Below are 14270 nucleotides of genomic sequence, written 5' to 3' on the forward strand. Positions count from 1 at the left end.
CGGCCGGGCGGCCCGGGTTCGGCTCCCTCTAGGGCCGGGGACGCGCGCCGGGCTGCACGGGGAAACGGGAGCGACCACACAGGGAAACTTCTATCCGGGCGGAGGAATAAAGACCCGAGATCGCCTCCTTAGGGCAGGAGGATCGCAGGTCCCCGGGCTTCCCCCCAAGCGGGGCTTTCCTGCTCCCGTGAAAAGCTGGAGATGCTGCCTCCCCACCGCGGTGCACCAATTATCCTAATAATGTTTCCTCCCCAAGGCAATTAGATGAGACTCCCTTTCAAAAATCTGATGGTTGCTGAAAGTTAATGAACACTTCCCCGGGAGAACTTCCTGGCCGTCCTGCCGATCTCCAGACCTGCTTCCTCCTTGGGGCTCAGGAAGGAGACCGTGGCGGGCTGGTCTGCTCGGTGGTGGCTGGAACTCCCTCCTCTCTCCCGCCTTTGTAAACCGTGCCTGCTCCTCCCGGAGTATGAATGAAAGTTCCACGGAGTGCCTGAAAGAATACGATGTCAGGCACCAGGATACCTGAAAATCCCTCACCGGCTTCAGTTTCCACTTAAAACCACTCAGTGTTAAGTAAATGCAAGGCTGGGGTGTAAACAGAACCATGCAACCTAAATAATATGTTTAAAAATGTGATCTGATTGTATGCATGTTTGACTAACTGCAAAGTAGGGGAAGGCGAGGGCATGAGATTATCCTGACTGTAAATCTCCAGCAATTATTATTAACTTATGATCAAATATTTACTTTTGCCTGGCTTAGATTTCACTCAAAGTAATCAGAAGAAAAGAACGTGCACTACTTACGGTAGTATATTGTTTTAATACAAGACCGCAGTTGGAAAGGGTTTCCACCCAGGCGAATTTACATCACCTCTTCCTGATGGAAGTTAATCTTTCTAATGTGCTTTTTCATAATTTAAGCCACAGACTTCCTCCACCAGGTACCAAGCCGTGTTTAAAAGATGTGCAAAGAATATTTGTGAATGTGAATAGAGCTCAGTTTATTAATGGACCGGGGTGGGTGGCATCTTTTCTATACGCTGGCAAGGAAGCAGAAACGCTCAAACGCTGTGAATGTGGAGTTCAGTTCATTAATGAACCTGAGTCGCGGCATCTTTTTATAATCTGGCAGGGAGTAAAATAACATTCTCGAGCTCCAGTGGTTAGAGTTTGGAGATTATAGTAATCCACCCCTCTCTGTGTCCTTCACAACTGCTCGGAAGACAGCCACAGCGGGGGTGTTCACAGGATGGCTTTGGAAGCCAGTGCAGAGAGCTTTGGGGATTTTTGCTCTCAATTGCACAAACACATACACACATACACACACACACACACACACACACACACACACACACACACACAAACACACACATTCTTAATTTCCCTAGCAGAAATCTGGGGAATGCTGGGAATCTGGGCTCCAGTCACCAGCCTGCCTAGCTAAAGCCATGTTACTCTGCTTGAAGAGGCCAGAGCCAGCCCGTGCCTCAGTAAGTGAGCAGTCCTCTTAGAACCCTGTCCACCTCCTCCCTGTACCAGTGTCTGCTAAATTAATTCATTAACCTTATTTAGAACTAATGGTCTGGAGTCATTAGAAATTGCTTTCTTAATCAACTGTTGGAGAGATTTAACAGAGCCAGGGAGTCTAGCAGTCCGCATTATCTTATTACACTGTCACTTTCTCAGAAGTCACAGATTAAAGAGCTCTGGTGTGGTACCAACCCCACCTAAATGTCTTCTGAAGTGACTCTTGTCAAGTGACCGGGGCCAGGGCTGTTTTATTTCACTCTCCTAACAGATGCCAGACACTGCCGTAATGTTTGTACGGAGCTGCAGGAGACTTAATGAGAAGGGGCCACTTTTCTGAGTTTTCTGCACATTTACAATAATGCCTACGTCTCGGGAGAATCACACAACTGCATCCAGGATGGTCACGCGTTGAGATTCCGAACACCAGTTGCAATATAATTTCTGTTTGGCAAACCTAAAGCTTTCCAAAGCCAGTGCAAAGGGAACCAGTGGATGACTACCCCTCCTCTCAGAGACCAAGTCAGATGACTAGCAATTGAAGAAAACAATATAATTTACATTGTCTTCTTCTTAATTTATGGGCAATGACTTCTGTAATGCCCGTAGCTTTATGCATTTTTGATGTGCACTTCATCTTGTATTTCCATTTGACCTGGTTTTCCTGTAATAACATCCTGTAGATTCATAAATTCATGCTGAGAGCAAAGAATGCCAGTCTCTTTCCACAGAGAATCTACTGGGTGCAATATTAAAATCTGTACCTGCCATTACTGAATATTTGCGATTGATAGGTTTTATGTATTTCCTGGTCTACCTGTTTCTCTTACGTAGCCTGTGTACCAAATTCGTGTTGCCTAAAACTAAGCACCAATAACTGCAGCAGTGTTTCAGGCTGAGGCCCTCCAGTGTGAAACTGATCATAAAAAGTGACAGTGGGGATCTGTGCTGAACAAGACTCCAGCCTGCAGACGGGTTTCTTTGGCTCTCAGCACACAGCTTCAGCATTTCATTTGTTAAAATAAAGGCTCCAAACTAGTGAGCTCGCCTTGTCCAGAATGTGGGAATGCGTCTCACCATATGTGATACCCAAGACCTCACCGCAGTGGGTTTTTTTTTTTTTTTCACTCCAACATGTAGGTAATTAGAATTAATGCTGCGCGGCTATTTGTTTTTCTTTCTGCGCCATTGCTTTGATCTGGTCTCCAAGCCTGAACAACTTAGAGAAGTAAAGCAAAATTATTTCTGCTTCACCAACTATACTTTCTTCTCCCTTGATTTGGATCTCAGGAGCAGAGATAACTCAAAATCACTCCAATATATGGGCAGATAAAACAACAACAACTCAGGTGGGGAGTGGCTCTGGCTTTAGGCCAGTCAAAGTCTCGGGAGCCAGCACTTCCTGATCAGTGGCAGCCCGGGCTTATCATCAAGGATCAGCACAAGAGGGACAGCATCTTCTAGTCACCTTCCACTTAGAACCTGCTACTTAATGAGATTACACTTCTTGGGGGATAATTAACTCTAGCAGAAGCTCCCAGGGGACCATGTTAACATCAATTGAGGGGATTTAATGTTTTTAATGCTACACGATCTTTTTCTTGGAAAGGGACTTTGGGGGTGGGAGAAAGTCTTCCAAAATCTCAAGTTGCTCTTCTGCTGAAACTGACCTTCCTAAGATTAGTGTACCTTGGTGGAGTGCTGTTCTCAATGCCACCTGAAGGGCTAGTGGGGAACCTCTTGAAGCGCCCCTTAAATAGTTCCAGAATGTTTCCTCACTGGTAACAATGTATACCTAAAGCTACACTACCTAGCTGGTTGTCAAGGAAAGATCTACTAAAACGTTATTTTTATTGCAGATAAATGTGGCGGTACCATAAAAATTGAAAGTCCCGGGTACCTGACATCTCCCGGTTATCCTCATTCCTATCACCCAAGTGAGAAATGTGAGTGGTTGATTCAGGCTCCGGACCCGTACCAGAGAATCATGATCAACTTCAACCCGCACTTTGATTTGGAGGACAGAGATTGCAAGTAAGTGAGAAAGTGTTTGAACAGGGCACCACAGCACCACCTAGTGGCCACAGTGTCTGTAGGGGAACCTGTGATTTCAGAGTTCGTCATACAGATGGTACTGTAGTCTCTTATAGTCCTTCGACATGTTTGGCTTGGAAATCTTTTGTTAAGAAATGTGTGTGAACAATTCTTTTCTTTACAGAAATTGTTTGAAGAACTAGAAAGCCAAACTCTGTCTTGCATTTTTTACCAAATATGATGGGTCAGTGATATACTCTATCCAAAGGGAGTGAGGTTGGATATTTTAAAAACAAATCTATGGCACATTTTAGGATTTAAGAACAGTGTTTATATTTATCTGATTGAGTTTGGCAAGAAAAAAGAAAATTACTCTTGAGTAAAGTCTATAGGGTCAACTGGATGAGCTTTTCAAACAGTAGAGCAATGACTGAAAGACATAAAAATTCTAGAGAGTAATTATCAAAGTATAATCAATATGGGACCTCAAATATAAGGCAGTCTTTAGTCTTGCTAGCTGTTCCTATTGCTAAGTCACTAAACAGTGACTCATGTCAGATCTCATTATTATGAAACATTTTACCATAGAGGCTGTCTAAATGGTATTTCTTCACTTTACTTGAAAACATCAGCGCGTGGATGTTGCTTTTCGCAGTGTGGAAATTGTACTTTTACATGGCAGGTGGCAGGCGGAACTGTCTTGATTTCCACCCAGCCTCTTGTCTCTGCCCATTCCAGGTGACTCCATTTTGCCTCTCCGCCCATGGTCTGGTCTCCATGGACCTGAACCGAGTGCTGATCCTTCGTGAAGTTTATATACATACAGGCATGTGTATATATGCACACATGGCTTTTCACATGCATGTGTAGTTATTTGTACATGTATACTCCTATCAGAGGAAAATGATCTATTTCACTGTCAATTCTAAAGTGATTTTCAGGGACTTATGTTTTTGCAAGTTTGAAAAGTTTGGTATAATCATTTACAGTGTTATGATGCAGGCTGGTTTATTCTCACGGCCTGGATCCTTTTAGAGAAGAACAAAATAGTATGAAAATGTCCCCACCTGTAGGAATCACTTGGCAACCTGTTGAGTTGGCAGAGTAAAGTAGCTTTCAGGGTTAAGAAAATGAGGCCATCTGATTAACTCAACATTTGGGTGCCCAAAGAATTAGCATAAATCCATAGACTGATGATCCATTCCCAAAGAATCAGCATATATTACAATGCAATAAAATCATGCTGATTCCAATTTGTTAGTCTGTGATTCAAAAGTGCTTTGAGGCACTGTATTGACTTTATAAACTTATGTGGAATTTGCCATTAGCAGAGTGTTCCAGTGACTGCTAGGAAACAGGGACTTCATTACATGGTTTTCAAATTGTGCTGGGGGCCAAATCCAGGATACTTGTCAAGTGCTGTACCCCTGAGCTACACCCCAGCTCCTTAAGGCACTTTATGGGGGTTTTTTAAGTGCTAGAAACCTAGATAACCTAGAGAATTATCTATTTTCTTTCTTTCCTTCTCTCTCTCTCTCTCCCCTCTTTCTTCTGCCCTGATCAACTTATTTATTTATTTATTTATTTATTTATTTATTTATTTATTTATGTTCGCCTTTTGACAATGCTTAAACTGCTATAGGTGATACTGTTTTAAAAAACACTCTGGTGAAGCTTGATCAAGTAATAACTTTATTGCAAAAATAAAGTGTTATTAGATTTCAGTAAACTCATATTTACTAATTCCTGATCAGGAAATCATGACCAGGCAAACGTGTCATAGAATAGAGACTCAGAATACTCCTTAGCTATGAGTGGCAGTGAGTGTGCTGGTGAATGTTCAACAAGTGGCGCTTGGGAGAGGACGGCCCAGCTCCTGGTTTATAACACTGCCATATGGGGTCCTATTACGTGTGTGTGTCCCCACACATGGGCCTGCACGGAGACATGGGCGCTGGTTCTTGAGAGCTGGCACAGACCCCACACAGCTGGAGGGGGAGCTGTGGTAAGGAAACCTTAGTTAAGAGCCTACAACAGTGCCTGGTCCACAGCATACTTTAAATCATTATTTGTCATATAATGGTGTGGGTACAGTATGAGGGGATTGGAGAAACACCTTTTTGGGTTTTTTTTTTTTTTTGGCAAAAATATTAAGGTAAAGGATGATTGTAATTTTACAGATTTTTCTGTGATGTCAGCAAGAGGGTCAAGAAAGGAACAGCAAAGAAGTTTGTTTCCATAGCAATACTATGATGATGGGAATTTTGTTTGTTTGTTTTTGCTATAGAGTTAGGTGACGTCTTCATTGTCAAGACAAAGGCTCTGTTAGCTCTTGAAGGTGCTGCCTCCTGACAGTGTTGGCAGATTGATACATTTAGCCTGCTGAAGTCGCTGGAGATGACGTTCATGGAAAATACCCCTTTGTTGTCTTTTGAAGCGTTGCTACCTGATATTTTTATCAATGACAATTTCTGCAAAGGTGTAGAAAGGCCAGTCTAAGACATTGCCTTTGCTGCCTTTCCAGAGTGACCCATGTGACCCCTGGTCATAGCTGAAGGTCACAGTTGAGATTTGGCATGAATGGCAAATCAGATGGGAATCAAATGTGGCACAATACTTAACCTACTGTGAACAGGATCCACAACCTTAAAATCTTTGCATTGGAATCGCCTAGAAAATTGGGAAACACCAGAAATTCTAAAGAACAAATTCATAGATGTCAAAGTTTGTAGGAGATGCCTAAAAATATGCTGTTTGTAATTTATATCGGGCCATTTACAAAAGTAGATGCAAGGTAACACCACAAAACTAGGTTCAGAGAGCTATTGGGCTTTTTGTTATTCGTCCTGTTAAGAACATGCTGTTAGGGCTGGGGGTGTAGCTCAGTGGCACCACACCTGCCTTGCAAGCAAGGTCCTGAGTTCGATCCCTGGTACCAAAAAAAAAAGAAAGATCACTCTGTTCGTCTTACTTGGGGTGTTTAATTTTCCCTGTTTCAGCTACCACATAGGTGCAATGGCGTAGAAATACGTGCTATACTGATGTCAAAGTTACTGGTAGTATAAATGACTGGGCTCATCTGAAAGCCTTTGAAAAGTTAATGCTCCCCACCACCCAAGTCATCACTGTCATTATGCCCTCAACAACTTGGTTATTGATCAGACATTGGGAAATATGAAAGTAAACATATGTCAAAGTAAACACCCAATAATGGGAGTGATTCCCATATAATACACCCTACATTTTCTCTTCAGTTGTCAGTATTAGAGTCCACTCTCACCATGAGAAAGCTGAAGAAATCAGTTTCTTAGCATATTTGCGTATTGAGAAACAGCCTTCGAAGCAAGTAAGTGATTTTATTTCCTAGAGTGTACGTAAGGTGGATACTTCATTACACAGACCAGCCAAATACTTCTGGCAGGGAAAAGTCTTAAATTTTTTACTGATTTTTTAAAATAATTATGTAAAAACCATCATTTCACAACTTTAACAAGACAGTATATAGTCAGAACTTTTCGAGTAGCTGGCAGTAAGAGTGACTTGCTTTATGACTAAACCATGGGCTGTACTTTCCAAAATGAGTGTTACTTTCGCACAGTGGAGCTGAAACGGGGAGTATTTTCCTAAGTTGAGTAAATGCGTGAGTTGTTGTGTAATCTTAAAATCTGCATTAATGCCACCACTCCATTGAGTTCATTATAAACACTGAAACTACAGTAATATGATGTCATTAGGCATGATGCCGCACTTTTATCCAACAGGATGTGGTATCAATCAAGCAGTGAATCAGTCAGTAGAACAACAGAACACCTGTAGGACGAAGCCCTGGCTAGGATTTCTGGTTATGTTGATGTAAGAGAGGACACTCCAGCGTGTTCTGCAGACGCTGTTGAGGGAATGAAAGTTCGCCCCACCAAAATCCTGCATGCTTGAGCAGCCTCAAAACACTGTTAAAATAGAAAAGAAAGACGGAAAAAATGATGGGCCATTTCTCCAAAAGAAATATTGGCTGTATATTGTACATCGTGCTCAGTGTTAAACTGAACTAGCTAAATCTTACTTTGCCAAACTTCTCCTCGGTGGGAAGGCGGACATCTTGAATCTCATAAAACTTTGTATCTGTGTAATAAACAAGAATGCCATTGATACAGTAGTTAGAATTTATGAAACTTTTCCGGCTTCCCAGCAATGCAAACTCTCGCATGATAATTTATAATGGTTTGTGACAAACAGTGCTGAGGAAAGAGGTGTGTGGTTACATTGAGATCGGATGTCATCATTGGGGAGCAATAAAAAACTCACAGACGTTGGGTTAAAAACAGTGAGAAAATGAATGTGAAGCCCAGAAAAAAGTGCAGAAAAGTAGTGTTGGAGAGAGAAAGCCTGGGAGTGGTTTCTCAGTGACAAGAGCCTGGGTTCAGGGCCTGACTTGACAGTGCTATTTCATAACAGCAAACATGATTTCCTGTCTACAATTTAGATTTATAATCTCTTCTTTGTGGAACCAACAATAGCAGTGTTTTTCCTAATTCAATGCACTCAAAGGCAGGTTTTAGTTCACTCTTGTAGCTTCACATGTAATTTAATCACAGTTAAATTATAATTAATTGGAGATAATAGTCAAGTTTTGGAATTCTATCGGAATACATCACACGTTTCTTTAACTCTACTTTTGAAAATTACCTAAACTATTACAAATTTTGAAGTACTGCTGATCTCATTTTTCATAGACAATCGATTCACTTGACTGAAAATCAATCTGCCCTTAGTTTTGCAAAACTAATTATTTCTGCAAATTTACTTCTACAATGATCATTTAGTCACTTATTTGGCTATCTGGAGGGGTAAATAAGTTCCTTTTTGTTGCTGTTTTCCTGAGTAGTACCTGATGTCATTCCTTTTTGTTTTCCTTTCCATCAAAATTTTGATATTTAAAAAATTTGTTTTAAGGTACTATTTATCTCAATCTATGAGTCTTGTGGCTTCATCATGTCCCAGGTGAGTGTTTCACTCCAGTCTTGTATTTTGGAACATCACTTAGACTTTAACCAAGTCTTTGTTTACTGGGGAAAAAGTGGGTTTTCTGAACCAAAATGTTCCTGTTTTTTCTAGATAAAATATACAAGTACATATACTTTTAATTAAACTTTAATATATATTTAGAAAACTATTCCACCTCAGTGTACAAGTTGGTAAAATCTTGTGGATCCTGGGAGCATCCTGGGCTCCCAGTGGTCCCCTGATGTGAAAGTTCAGCCATGACCTTTGCTCTCAGAGAGGCTTCTGTCCTCACTGGTGTGATTCTATTTTCATAGATTTCAAAATTGGGTGAAACTACTGTCTTAGAAGCTCGTCTGTATGTGCTTTGAATAGAAACCATGAAACTTTTTGGAGAAGCGATAGAAAAACACCTACTCTTCCCCTTCTAGTAAAGAGCAAATCCTCACTGAAGCATTATCCAGTTTTTCTCAGTGGCTACTGCACAGATCTCTTGTCTTTGTTTCAGGTAACTGCGGTTATTAAAGCAGACACAAAGTCTTCAGTCCGGAGCCTGTTTATTATGTCAGGCAAATGTAGAGAGCCTTTCCCTTGCTTTTATTTTTTGTCATCTGTTCATTCCTGGTTTTTCTATCAGGTGACTTCACAGTGCTGTGTGAGCAATGCAGGAGGTGCCACCACCAAGCACAACACAGTTAAAAAATTCTGGAGAGACTAACAATAAATCCTTCTGCATTACCTGCTGGCTGGTGTTATTATCACCTGCAGCATCCTTGTTACTTCCCAGTAAGATAATTGTCTACTTTCTTACCTTTGACTTTCCCCCCACTGGTGCTGATTTAATGTGAACCCAACCCCATGTGTTTAGCAATATTAATTTTATTCTTCTACAGTACAGTCACATTTGATCAGGTGAATTTTGATTGGGTCCAAGTATTTCTGAGTCAGGCACCTCTGTTATTTAAAAGAAGTAGCCTTTAAGAAACTACAGCAGAAAGTTAGTTGACATTTTATCGGATTGAATCAACGTGTGCATGGTCTTTCCAGCCAGACTTCTCTTTGCAGCAAGGTGCTTCAGAACTGAGCAGCCTACATGCAAAGTCTCCACTCCCTTTTTTCCAGCATGAAGCTTCATCTTTGCATGCATGCTGACATGCTACAAACACACATGTGCATGTAGAGGGGCCAAAAAAGAAACTTATCTAATTGCAGTTGTGGTTTTCATCCAGGCTGATAATGAAGTCTAAAGAAGAAACACAATTAGTTTTGGATCAGGTTCCAAATACCTCTGCATTGGATGTTTGTAATCAATCCTGATTGTAAATCAGTGACTTGGCGGTCCGTGGGAGGTTTGTCCTGATACTCTGGGGGTGACTGGCCCGTATCTAGTGTCCAGGTCACTTACTGCTGTCTTGTGGTTCAAATAATTCAGAGCCTTTCCAGGTAGCTTAGAAAGTGCAATTCACTCATTCAGAACTCTGCTAAATTCTGCAGGCTTTAAAAAGTTCAAGTTCACCAAAGGGAACTTTTACCTTCTACTGTGTTTTTCCCTCCTCACCGAGGTTGGCTCTATATTGCTAGATCCCATTTGGTCAACATGATTTTTTTTTTGATCCTTTGATTCAGATAATTCTAGACCATTTGGGAAGGAATGATCATGGCTCATTGTCAAGCTGGTTACTCAGTGTTCACCTGCTCTCACACCTTACCTCACAGCACCTGCCTGACATTCCCATATTGCAGATGGCAACCCGAGGGCTTGGGAAAGCTAAATTAAATGCTCAGCCCCTGCACCAAACTGCTTTCCACCTTTGTGACCTAAGTCACACCTGGGGTGTGCCTTTCCAGAGAGAGAATTCCCATGCAATGTTGCCAGTTTAATTTTTATCCAAGCAACTATTTTCTTCCATGAACAACTTCACATAAAACTTGAAACACAAACCAATTAATTCTAAGGGAGGACCTCATTGTTCCACTCTGGGTTCAGATTCAGGGAGATTATATGAAAAGTGTCTGCAGCAACTTCCAACCAAATGGTGATTTTCTACTCCATCAAAACTTGCCTTGACTTAGCAATGGAATCCTGGTGGGGCAATATCCAAATTCTGGCCCCTTCAGTTGATGGAGCTTGAAAGCACAAAGTGCATGTAAACACACTTATTTGAAGCCTGACAACCAGGTGGCACACGGCTTTGATTTATACAGTTAGTTAAAAGGCCATGTGAGACACCAGCTGTGACCATCACTGAGTCCCAGGCCCAGGAGGAAGAAGCACTGTCCATTTCCTTAATCTTGGGCAAATATCAGGAAAGCACCACTCTCCCATAGTTCCCCAGGTCGCAAAATGTTGATACTTGTATTCAGCACTGTTGGCTGTGGAAGAGTTAAGGGAGAAATGTTTGCTCAAGCACTGGGTTCCTGTGAGAAACAGAAGAGTGATTTTTGAGAGAAAACAGATGCTCCAAAGTATTTTGTTTTTATCTGGGCTGATACTTTGTACAAGCAGCCAGGCCAGGTTGGAGGTGATTGCTTGTTGTGTGGGTGATAGACTGGCGTGTCACAGAGAGCTTCCAGTCCTGGCCTGAAAGGGGATACTAAATGTCTCATTATCCAAGTTCTTAAATTTCTTTAGAACAGCCAGAGATGGCAAAGGCCAGTCAATTTAGTCACCAGTCCAAGTCCTTGTTGTCTGACTCTCCAACCAATAAGACGCTATACTCAGGGCAGCTATTATGCAAAATACAGGCAATCAAGGAAATGACCTGAAAAACATTAAGGTGTGGTCAAACATTTTAGCCTTAGGAAAATAATTTTCTTAAAATATAAGGCAAGAAAACCCTCAATTTAAAGAACAAAGAACAAACTCTCCATGCAAAGATGAAAAGACAGAACATAGACTCTAACTTGGTCTGGGAAGGGAGTGTGTTATTTTCTGATGTCACTCCCGGCTACAATAGATTGCTGTTTTACTTTCCTTATCTTGGCTCATACTGGTCTGTCCATTCTTGAATACATTGGGGAAATGGACATTTATTAAATACGGTTAGAGAAAAGATGGTTAAAATAAATAAAAATTTGAATTTCTAGACTGAGCCACTCTTTGGGAAAAATGGTAGCCCATAAAAATGACAGATCTCAATTAATTTGATAGTCTAACAGCTTCCCCGTAGGAATCTGTTTGGACATCTAGCCTCACACTCGTTTCTGGGGTTCTTCTTCCTAACAGCACAGGTAAGCATTTGTCTTCCTTGTATCTGCAGCCTCCATGGTCCAACAGAGTGCTTTGCACACCACAGGCGTAGCGTAATCCAACTAGGCCCAGGGTGGTGGCGTGCCCCTGTAACCCCAGCACTCTGGGAAGCTGAGGCAGGAGGATGGAAAGTTCGAGCTCAGCTGGGCAACTTAGCAATTTAGGGTGACCCTGTCTCAAAATAAAAATGGGCCAGAGATGTAGCTCAGTGTACAGGAACTGATTTCAGTGAGTAGCACAAGAAGAAGAAGAGGAAGAGGAAGAAGAGGGGAGGAGAGGCAGAAGAAGGAAAAGAAAAAGAAGGAAGAGGAAGAGGAGAAAAGAGGTGCAAACACACACGTGCCCACTGCTGTATACACACAGTACTTCCCAGAGTGCAGTCTGTACTGATATAAGAAACTCGAGCAGAAACCAGGAAAACTCAGTGAAGACAAGTGAAGAGGGCAACTGCCGTTAAATACTCCAGCGGGCGTTATTCGCAGAGAAAGCCTTTCAGAAAGCACTGAGGTCAGCGGCTCCCTGGACGGAGAGGCCGTGGTCACATTCGTGCTCTCCGGGGAACCTGGCCGTGCCGCCCTCTCACGCTACGGCCTAGTGAGACCTGGGAATCTAAGCTGTGGAGCCCTAGGGCCGGCGGCTGGAGGAGGCCTGCAGTGACTGCGCATGCTCCAGGGGTTTGAGCCGCATTTCGCGCCTAGCACTGTGGGAGCCACTTACGTCACCGGATCTACACTAGCAGCTTCTTTCCCTCCTTAAGGCCTTGCTCGTGATTTTATTGTTCATGGAAGGGTGACAGAGGCTACGCTGAGAGAAGGGTGATGTTTTTTGTTTAGCGCTTGAGTTTTTTTTCTTTTTTATTCCCCTCCCCCCAGGAAAGAAGTCTGCATTTTCCTTACCTCCTTCTGTCCCAGTGGCTCTTTCTTTGTCAGTCACTCCCGAGTAACAAAGGTACACCGGTTGAAGGGCTGAGGTATGCAGTTCAGGGCCACTGTGAGGGCCCGAATTCCATCCCCACTGCTTCCAAAAGACAGAGGCATGTTGGTCCTATCGTCCAAGACACGTCTGCATTTTCCGCTCCAGCTGCCCTGGTGTCCTGCGTGGTGTGTGTGTGGGTTCATTAACACAAGCTAAGGACCCCTGATTATTGGGGGACCGTGATTCGAGCTCCCTGTGCACAGGGACCTGGTGAGAACCAGGGACAGGAGAGACAGGAGCCAGGTCCTACGGGCTGGGCTGCAGTTCCATGAGTGGCAGACTGGAGGCGGCTCACACTGCCGCTTGGACGTTGTCACCAGCACAGTTGGGAAGATGCCACAGGCACTGGGGTGCCTACCTCGAGGTCTGCTTGAGTAATGGTACCTAAACAGCTTGCATTCATCTCCTCCCATCTTCTCCTGAGGCAGTACAGCTTTCCTTTCTCTGTCAATCTCAGGAACAGGGGCTTGATGGGATCCTGCAGGTGGAAGTGTCTGATGAATACAAGACAAAATGGTAAACAAAGCCTAGGTATTACTACAACAGGAAGTGCATCCGCAGGTTTTGTTCCTTAAAATAAAGTCAGACTGTAAACAATAACATCTACATCCTCAGGAGGAGACATTCAGAAATATTTCAAAAACACGCACACAGCCACCATAGAGATAGAATCTAATAATATTCAGTATGGTTACGGCCAGCAAGGGTTTCTGGATGGTCTTATAAGAAGTTGACTGGCTTACAATTTTCTAAAAATCAAATGGGTGGAGTTGCTGGAAAACCTGGTGCAAGATGTTATCTCGGTGTAACAAACCTGATGATAATACCATGAATTATTTCCCCATGTGTGGCTAAGGGCTTGTAAATATCCCTTTTTTGAATAGTCAAGCTGGGGTCAGTAGCACCCCCAGAGGCCAGTCCTTCCTAAACACTGTACTGACATCATGGATGATACTATGGTTATTTCCAAGCAAGAGGAAATGTGTGGATTTCATAGCATAAATTAATAGGGGAACAGCAATTGGGAAAATAAATCTTTTAACTGATGCTCCTGCCCATTCTACCCTCTCTCCTTTTTATTGCAGCTCCAGGGCCTCTGATCTAGCCATTTCTTCCCCCATGTCAGGTTGTGACAGATTTCCCAGTAGTGATGGAGAGTTGTCAGAGATGACAGCAAAGAGCGTGTTTGCAGGGAGGACCTTGGAGTGGTGACAGAGTTTACTCTTTCGTCCTTTCTCCCCATCTCACCCCCATGGATGACCTTTTGTGATGTAAATTATCTCTGCAACTATTCAGAAGGACCCTAGGTGCTATTTCCATTGGACACGATTACAGCGTGGCTGAGGACCTGCGTGAGATGACGTGCTTTCTTTTTGGTGGGACCACTGTCAGCCACCACATGTTAAATGGTATTTTCCCATAGGATTTTCCCATTCATGAGCAAAAGAAATCCTCTGTGGCCCTTGTTGTCCTTCAAGCAA

At 42.8% G+C, this 14270-nt stretch overlaps 1 protein-coding gene across 1 annotated transcript in view; it reads left to right on the plus strand.

The window, feature by feature from the left end:
• Window positions 1-14270, plus strand: part of Nrp1 (neuropilin 1) — a 141489-nt gene that overhangs the window by 9329 nt on the left and 117890 nt on the right. The window contains exon 2 of the mRNA XM_019206154.2: window positions 3392-3566. Coding sequence (XP_019061699.2) covers window positions 3392-3566 — 175 coding nt within the window. The remainder of the gene's footprint in view (window positions 1-3391; window positions 3567-14270) is intronic.

Source organism: Fukomys damarensis, unplaced genomic scaffold (genome assembly GCF_012274545.1).
Source record: "Fukomys damarensis isolate Sample0158 unplaced genomic scaffold, DMR_v1.0_HiC HiC_scaffold_19, whole genome shotgun sequence".
Lineage (NCBI taxonomy): Eukaryota > Metazoa > Chordata > Mammalia > Rodentia > Bathyergidae > Fukomys > Fukomys damarensis.